Source organism: Pteropus vampyrus, unplaced genomic scaffold, assembly GCF_000151845.1.
Source record: "Pteropus vampyrus isolate Shadow unplaced genomic scaffold, Pvam_2.0 Scaffold395, whole genome shotgun sequence".
In the NCBI taxonomy this organism is placed as follows: Eukaryota; Metazoa; Chordata; class Mammalia; order Chiroptera; family Pteropodidae; genus Pteropus; species Pteropus vampyrus.
This window is the reverse complement of record NW_011889176.1, coordinates 361,187-370,618: the sequence shown is the minus strand read 5'-3', so window position 1 is coordinate 370,618 and position 9,432 is coordinate 361,187. Positions and strand designations below refer to the sequence as shown.

The 9,432-nt window shown below is 56.9% G+C and overlaps 1 protein-coding gene across 1 annotated transcript in view; it reads left to right on the top strand.

Annotated features, from left to right (window-relative positions):
* Nucleotides 1–9,432, top strand: part of LOC105305788 (gamma-aminobutyric acid receptor subunit gamma-3) — a 75,925-nt gene that overhangs the window by 58,257 nt on the left and 8,236 nt on the right. The window contains exon 6 of the mRNA XM_023523593.1: nucleotides 4,407–4,588. Within this exon, the coding sequence (XP_023379361.1) occupies nucleotides 4,407–4,588 (182 nt within the window). The remainder of the gene's footprint in view (nucleotides 1–4,406; nucleotides 4,589–9,432) is intronic.

Here is a 9,432-nt window from a genome sequence, read left to right as displayed (position 1 = left end):
GCACCCCGACTTCTGCACGGTCAAGAGGCGGCGGCTGCACCTCCCGCTGGGACCACCTGTGTCGTGGCCGGGACATGAGCTTGGCCGCCATGGCAACCACTCGTCTCGAGGCCCTGTGACAGGGGTCGGCGTTTGCGCTGAGCCCACACGGCAGGCGAGGCGCCCTTCCCACGTGTGATGACATGTCCGGGCCCCGGGGACACGGACGTGGACACCTCGGGGTCACTCTTCGGTCTGTCATTGCCAAACGTGGAAGCGCTGGGGACTCCGCCTCCTGACCCCGCCTGTCACCATCTGAGCTGCCGGTTTCCATGGCTACCGTGGCCGAGCCGCTCCCTGGGTTCAGAGCCACCACAAAGGAGTGGCTTCGCAGAGGTCCTTTGCTGTGTCGTCTCGGAAGTGTTTCCTCACTGGTGGCCATTTTTCAATCAAATTAATTGATCAGTTTATCAAAAGACTCTCATCGGTTACCCCAGCAGTACCAGCATGCCATGCAGCCTCGCTGGCTTCGGGGTGCCCTCGCTGGCTTCGGGGTGCCCTCGCTGGCTTCGGGGTGCCCTTGCACACAGCGAACGTTGCTCTGCCGTTGTGGAAAGCAGCCGCTGGGTGAAACGATGTGGGGTGCACAGAAGCCCTCAAGGTCCCCGCTTTGGGCGATGCTGGTTCAGAACGTTTGGGGAACAGCGATCATAAGTCAATGACCAAATTCTACAGTGTCCGGAAAAATGTAAATTTCAAGACGACCTTGCGCCTCCTGGACAAACACTAACAAGCTAAGCTTAATAATTTCCTACTAAATGTTTATTTCCCGTCAAATGTTTAGGCAACACAACTCTTCCAGGACTTTGCATGAACCTTTTTATTTACGGCATTTTCTTCATCATTTATCTATGCGAACGCAACCTGACCCAGGAAACGTATTTGCATAGCAAATTGCAGGCCATTGATTGGGGGCTTGACTAAAGCTTTTGGATAAACATGAAAATTGCTAATGTGACACTATAGTTCACACACAGTATAAGCAGCCCAGAACAAGGCATGGCGTATTATGCAGATGTTGACGGCAGACTCACTTAGAGTGGTTTAAATTTGTGTTTGTAGCTACAAAAAAAATGAGGACAATGAGCACTTATGGATAATCATTTTGTCAAATGAAATTATAAATAATAACTTCCCTTTCGAATTACGGGAGAATTTAAGCAGAGAACAAAGGAAACATTTAAATTATACAGCGTGATTCGTGCTACAGTATGAGACAGACAGAAAGATAAATCGATGGACAGTTGGATGGATCGATAGCTGAAGGAATCAATAGATGGATGGTTCAATTGATGCGTAGATAAGATAGAAAGATAGATAGATGATAGATGATAGATAAGATAGTTGATAGATAAATAATAAATGGATGGATAGGCAGATATAAAAGATGGTAGGTAACAGATGCATCGCTGGGTAGATGGATCATAGATGAAGGGTAGGTGGCCAGACAGACAGATGACAGATGAATCAATGGAGAGAGAACGGACGAGTGGAAGGGACAGAGACATTGACTCAGACAGACAGACAGATGAGGTCGAATGAATGACATAGAGACAGTGTCTGCAGCCCGAGTCCCATCTTGTCACCTTGTCTCCCCTTTATAATGCATAGTGAAGAGCGATGGGTTTTTAAAAATTTAGCTTTTACATGAAATAATTCAGAGACATAAATGATACTTTATATATAGCTGGCACACCCAGAATGGAGAAATGATCGTATCCACGCCGAATGCCTCTAAAGCGAATGCCAGCGCGTGCCACAGCCGAACCCAGGTCTGTAGGGACAACGGCTGTTCCCTCGCGTGTCACCAGAGCCAGCGTCGCTGTCACTGAGGACGGGGCACCGGGCGGGGGCCGTGGAGCCAGGGCACGGTCCCTCTCTGACGTCTGACGGGTGGCGGGAAATGGTCCAGACCCCACCTTACGGGGTGCATCCGGAGGGATACCCCGAGTGCGGTTTGTGTGTTTATTTGCCGCCAGCCCCGGAGCCCGACATCCTCGCCGCTCCTCCGCGTGGCCGACTGAGCACGTGTGAGTAGGACTGTGTACATGTGCATGTGGGTGTGTGTGAGTGTGTGTGGTGCGTGTGAGTGTGCGCATGTGCATGTGTGTGCTTGTGTGTGTGTGACTGTACACGTGCATGTGTGTGCGGTGTGTGCATGTGTGAGTGAGCACGTGTGTGTGGCATGTGGCGTGTGGTGTCTGCATGCGTGCGTGTGCGTACACACCTAACCTACCCTGAGGGTGCTGTGTGCCCTGACCACTATGACATGAGAGGGAAGGCAATTGTCACCCAGAAAATGCTGCTGTGCAGGCGACACGCGGGAGCCGCTCTGGTCGGTCCCCACGCGGTGCGGCTGATTCTCCTGTGGCTTTGTCCCCACCCACATCTCCGCTGTGCATCCCTGAAGCAGCGGTGTGAGCGCGTGTGACCTGCAGGCCTCAGACAGTCAGGCCGCCTCCGGTGACACAGGTGACAACGTGGGAGTTCCCCCAGAGGAAGGGGGACCCCCTTCAAGGCTGTCGTCAGGCCAGTGGCGTCGCCCCCACAGGAGGAAGCTGGGCATCAAATCACAGTGGGCATCGTGAGCCTCGAACATCGGAGGGACGCTTCGGGCACTGGTCTCCAGATGGCCCTTGCCACCGCAGGGATGCAGATGTCCCCGAAACCACAATTACATTTCTCAGACCGATCCGTGGTCTTGTGTCCTGACCTTCAGAGTTTTTCGCGCTCGTTTCTTGCTGCCGAGTGCAAGCGTCTCTTGCGTGCCTCTGCGTTTACCTCTGATGGGTTGTTTACGGTTTGCAGGGTGTGGGGAATGTGACCGTGGCTGGCCAAATCACGGGGCGTCCAAAAACCTCAGACCCGGGGTCCATTCCGGGGCTGGGCCATGTCGCTGTGGGGCGACTGAGGGCCGGGTCTCCAGAGGCACAGCCGCATCCAAGGGTTGAGCTTCCTCACGGAACTGTGACCTTCGGACAAACTTAGGTCTTACAATAAATAGCATTATAACCAGAAGAGTCTTGACCGTATCGCCATTGCTGAAATTTTGGCCCACGATTTCCTCAAATAGAATGTTCTATTTTGTCTACCTTTAGTTTTGAGTTTTCCGTGGTAAGAAGGCAGACACGCACGGGAAACATGTCTCAGGCGGTGGGCTGCGGGTCCACACCACGTCTGCCCCAGAACCACATGTGTGTGCACATGTGTGAGTGTGCATGTGTGTACATTAAATGTGTGTGGCACCCTGCTCGGCATGAGCCTCGGCCAGCGCGTCTCATGCTCACCCCGTGTGTTGCCCGTGCACACGCAGGCAAACGTGGACACACACGCACGTGCACTTTGGGTTTTCGCTGAGACGCACCCGTGCTCAGCGTGGCTCCGGACCTCGGGGCTTCCGACATGCGGGGCGCGGGCTTCCAGCTCCGCACGCCTGTGCTGGCGTGTTCCTCATAACTGCCACCCAGTGCCACCGCCTCCCCGCCCCGTCGCGGGCAGGGGCGGAGCTGAGTGTCTCTTACATTCTCTGCTTCCATTGATCGTGATCACTTACCGCTCGTGGCACCGAATCTGTCCAACAAGTTCACAAGCCGAACGCTGCTCCGTCACGCGTCGGCCTGAGCGGGGGCCAGGACCTGCTCTGGGTGGGACGTGCCCCATGGGGCTGACTCCGCAGAGCCTGGCGATGGGTGAGCGAGGGTGCCCGGTCTGTCCCTGACCCATCGGAGCCCTCACGGGGTCCCAGACGCCACTGGGAGGGGGTCCAGCGCCAAGAAGCAGGCGTCGGGCCAACCTCAGGCTTGGGGGCCACAGTCCCCTCATCACACAGCTGGGGGGGTGCTGAGCCCGCATCCGGGACCCCAGCCCTGGCGGGCTGCCGACAGGCCGCAGGCAGCAGTAACACCTCGACGTCATGCTCCCTGGAGTGACTAGCAAGCTGGTCACCGGTAATGGCCAGCGCTTGCTGACCGGAACTGGACCTAACGTCAGGGTAGAGCCAGGCCAGCCGACCCCTGGGATTGTGGGGTGGCCGGCGCCTCACTACACCTGCCTTGCTGACGCCAGGGGGCTAACTCCAGGGAAGGGTGGGCGGCGGGCAGCTATGGGCGGCTCGGTCTCAGCATCTGGGGCCAGGGGCACCGGGCTGGGCCCTCCGGCCTCAGTCAACCTCAGCCGCGGCCTCCAGGACAAACCAACCCGACCCCCACCCGTGGCGGCCTTTGTCAGTCCGTGTGGAGGTTCCACGCGTCCAAGAAAAGCTAGAGAACAAGTCGGCCCCAGACCGTAGCCCTGTCGCGTGACCTCATTACCCGTCCGACCGGATGGCCGTAGCTGCGTCCACGCGCTGACGTCCGCTCTCGTTGCAGATGGCTACCCCAGGGAAGAGATGGTTTACCGATGGAGGAAAAGCTCGGTGGAGGCGGCGGACCAGAAGTCCTGGCGGCTCTACCAGTTTGACTTCATGGGCCTCCGAAACACCACCGAAATCGTGACGACGTCGGCAGGTAGGCTCGACGGAACACGCCGTCCCCAACACCTCGGCCACACGGTCACACCCTTCACGTAGCAGTCCGTCACGGGGGGTGTCAGCTGATCAGACTCAGGCGGTCATGATTCCGAAGGGACGTTTGAGCCAAAACAACCGATTCAGAAATGAAAAAATGTTAAGCGTCTTAATTAGGACGTGGCTGCCGGGGACTTTGGGCCATGCGCTTCCCGAAGCAGGGCAGGCGCTGCCTCCCACGAGGATGGGGAGCAGAGACATGGGGCACGTGAGCAAGTGGGGACCCTGTGTGCCACGCACCCTGAGCTGGAAGAGGCCAGATGAAATTTTAAAAACGTTTTCTCCAGCACTGTCCCTGGGGAGGGGCGGGCATGGACGTCAGGGGGACGGAGCAGGCCGCCGGGGGCGGAACCGGGTCGGCTTCTGGACCCACACGTGATACCACTCATAAACGACAAAGCCTCCTCTTGACCGGCCTGTCGAGAACTTAAGTGAACTAGCAAATGCCACACGTACGTATAAATAACACCCACTGTCATTGCCTAACGAACTTCAAGAGGTTTACATATTGGCTTTTCTTGGCAAACAGTCCATTAAATCGGCCGTGAGCGTTGCATTCAATGAGTCGCCCTAACAGGGCAGCAGAGTGAGATTTGTATCTTGAAAGCAAATAGAGAAGCCTATCTGAAATAGTTCCCCTAGAAGAGACCCTAAAAGTCCTTTCTTCTGGGCGTCTTGTCACATTTGTCTGAGTGCGATCGCGTAATAAATCAGTCTGGGTTTTAGAGTCAGAATTTTAAAAATAGCGACGGTGTCTCTGTTCACAAGACGGAGTGAAGAAATCTTTCAAACCCACCGTGAGTCAGGTCCCTCTCTCAGAGAAGAAACGGGGGGAAACCACAGCCACCGAACGAACAGCTCATCCACTAAGAAAATGGAAGTTCTCGGATGCAGGTCACATCTGCCTGTGTCCGTTCTTTGAGGAGCAGATCGAATTCATTATTTCTTAAAAGCAAAATTATCTTTGCATGGGACCCGAGCAGATTAGCGCGTTTAGTTGACATGACGTGTGTACGTGAAGCATCTCGCGAACTTCCTTGCTTCCGGGCTCACACCCGACAGAGCCAGGACACTGCAAATGTCTTTCTTACTGGGTGGGGGTCTCAGAAGGGTGGCAGGCCTGGCCCACGACAGAGCGCCCAGCACGAGCCGCAGCTGACGTGAGGCTGGTGGCTTTTCCGTGATCCACTTCCTGGAGCCAACTCTTGGTTTCCAGAATGTTCTGTTTTCTCCAGTCCAGTGTCGGGTTATGTGTCACCGTTTGGGACGTTCCTTGGCATGGATGATACACAATCATTCGAGCACAAGAAAAAATCTGAAACTTGTGTACACCGACATAAGGGGGTGTGATAACTCAAAATTATCATTAAATAAGGACATTATTGTCGAAATTGAGAACTCTGGCAAAGAACGTTCTGGCATCTTCCCGTGTCGAAAGTGCAAGTGACGTTGGTCGTTTTCTGTGCTTTCCTGATCTGCCATAAGCTTGCAGGTAGCTCTGCAGGGGGCTCGCCTGAGTGCGAATCCCTCGTTCATGAACGGCCTCGGCGAGCCACCGGGAGCATGTCCAGGGGGTGACCACGTGCCCGGGGGGTGACCGTGTGCCCGGGGGGTGACTGCATGCCCGAGGAGTGACCGCGTGTCCGGGGAGTGACCACGTGCCCGGGGGGTGACCACATGCCTGGGGGGGTAACCGCGAGCCCAGGGGGTGACCACATGCCCGGGGGGTGACCGCGTGTCTGGGGAGCGACTGCATGCCTGGGGGGTGACCACATGCCCGGGGGTGACCATGTGCCCAGGGAGTGACCACATGCTCGGGGGGTGACCGTGTGCCTGGGGGGTGACCGCGTGCCTGGGGAGTGACCGCGTGCCTGAGGGATGACCGCGTGTCCCCTCACGTGCATCGCTCTGGGGGGGCTGTGCCAGTCGGGGTACGGTTTCCTGCGTGCCACCCGCCGTGCTCCTCCACGGCCGCCACCCCTGTCTGCTTAACTTTATCACCCCAACTTCCCAAGCACTGATATCTCTCAGCCAGGGGCCCATTTTTAAGAGAGCTTTCACAGACTAGCGAAGGAGGACAGCCGTTGATGTGCACAGTGCCCCGTCAAAGAGGACACGTGTGATACGGCAGACAGCAGAGCCATGGAGCCTCCTGCCTGCTCGAACCCCAGGCCTGTCCGCGGCATGCCGTCGCCCACGGGTCCCCTGCCCGTCTGAGACTCAGTCTCCTCATCTGTAAAACGGGGAAGAAAATACCAGTGGCCGCCTCAGGGACGGGGACCTGCCGAGGGTCCAGGGAGCTGACAGCAGCCGGCGACCACCGCCTAGCGTTAAAGCTACGCGTCTCTCCCAACAGGTGACCTATCTGTGTCCTGGGGAACTCGCCGAGCAGTTAGCTAGAGAAAGAACTTGGTAGACACATAAATGTTTGGAAGAGAAAACCACCATTAATTTGTTTAGCCAACAAGTCGAAGAGATAAATATTCCACTTTGCCAGTGTTTAAACGAGGGCTCAGAGATGCAGACTTGGCTAAGAACGCAACGTCTTAAGTGAAAGGGCGGGCCCTCCACGAGCTTTCTGTTTCTTCTGTAATGAAGCCACAGGTAAAAGGCGTTTTTAAACATGCTTTAGTCTGGGCCTAAGTCCCACTTTAAATGGATGTGACGATGACGTGAAGCTAATGCCACTGACGCCTCGGGCATCGTGAGGTGGCCAAGCCCGCGATGGCCCGAGGTGACTGCACCGTCACCAGCACCGCCGCCAGGTTCCGGCCGGGGGCGGGGTCCGGGGAGGATGGAGCCGAACACTCGGGTGGCTTTGGCTTTTTTGTCTGTTTCCACTCAGCACGATGCCCTCGAGACTGATCCAAGTTCCTGGGGGTGTGACAATGACGACGCTGTCACCCGGCAGGTTCCTCGCCTGCTCACCGCGAGAAGGGCCTCCGGGCCGGCCTTCGGGGCCGCCACGCGCAGGTGTCCGGGTCTCTGGGGTCCATGCCCACGAGTGGTTTCCGCACTCTGGAATTTTCGCGGCGTCGCTGCGTGTTCAGGTTTAAATCTTTCCATCGTGTTCTTTACCCGTCTCTCCCTTTGCTCAGAATTCCTCTTTTTTCGTGTTTCCGTTACGGTCATAATCGCTCAGCTAGACGCCCCCGGGGTGGCCGCTTTATAAATGGCGCCAACGCCTCCGCCGCTGTGCTGTGGGCGGACTCCGGTTGTCTCAGCCTGAGCGCGTCCGGCTGCCGTTAGGAGTTGAAATCTGGACCTGGGTCCGCTGCCGAGAGACTGGCTCGTGTGTAAGTCTGTCCTAGGTGACTTCCTCTGACGCCTCCCAACAGGGTGATAGAGTGACATCATGGCATCACTGGCCGATGTGTCCCCAAGCCCGGGTTCCCTGCTTGACCTCCACTGGCCCCTGAGGGGTGAGCTGCCTGCCGCTCCTGCGGTGCCCGCTCGCAGCCCAGAAAGACCAGAAATGCAGGGGCCCCCGGTCCTTACTGACATGGGGGCTCCAGGGCCTCTGTGGCGCTTGACTGAGGGGACCATACGGGAAACCCGGAGGGCTCTCTCAGCACTCCCAAGTAGGCGACAGCGCTGTTGGCTGCGTCACCACGCTGTACGCGAGGCCCCGGGACTCAGCAGTGGAAGCGTGTGCCCTCGGCTGACTCGTCCCCACCACCTTCCCACGTGGAAGTGACACCGTGCAGCGTCTGCCTCTGAGGGACCTGCCTCGCTGAGCACAGGGCCCCCGCGGCCCAGCCGGTGGCCACACTGGCAGGTGACCTTCCTCATGGTGAGTGCGTCCGTGCGTGTGTGAGAACTGGCCACGGAAAGTGGACAGCGTCAGCCCGTGTGTGGGGCGCACGCAGCCGCAGAGAAGGCCCACGTTCCCTTCAGCCCTGGGTTGATGGCCATTGTCACCCAGGCAGGGACGTGGCTGCCGGGGACCTTGGGCCATGCGCGTCCCGAAGCAGGGCAGGCGCTGCCTCCCACGAGGATGGGGAGCAGAGCGGGGACCCCAGCCTCTTCCAGCTCAGGGTGCGCGGCGCACAGGGACCTGCTGGTCCCCCTAGGTGGGGCCTGCTCCCCAGCCGTCCGCACCCCCTGGAAGCCGACAGCGAAAACCGCGGGGCCCCAGCACCTCGCCGAGAGGCAGCAGCGTCGCAGCGAGGCCCGTCACACGGTGACCGCGGGACGTCCGGGCAGAGTCGGGCCGAGGATTCGCTGGCACAGGGGTGGGAGCCAGCCCCTCCGGCCGGGGAGCAGTGGGGCTCTCTTGCCAAGGGGCATCGCTCCCTGTGCCCGGCCTGGCCGTCTGGGCTTCTGCTGGGGCTGCGCTCTGAGCCGCGGGGCGATTTATCCTGTTCTGCTTTTCGGTTTGTGTTCTCCTCGGTTCTTCATTGAAATTTTGTGTAAAAATTAATAGGCTTTTAACGTCGCACGGAATCCAGTAATATCCCCAGGAAAGAGCGAAACGGCATTCGTATTACTTAGAAAGCTATTCGTGTTCTTTGATTGATTCCGGTTCATTATTCCGATTCCTTTGTACCGAAACGCTAATTCGCTTAACATTTTAAATGTTTTTCGGGACAACGATCTCAAAATTGATGTCTCTATCAACCATACTGAACGCTTCATCTTGCAAAAAAAAAAAAAAAATCTGCCTTTCTGAAAGGCATAGTTTTCATATGGGTTTAGTGTAGTGTCCCTGTCGATCTTTTTAAGTAAAAACGGAACATTCCTGGTGATCTTTACGTTAAATAAACACCACGTAACATCGGTAAACGAGAGAACTACATTCTCCGACCCGACCAGTTCACGGGTTTGAA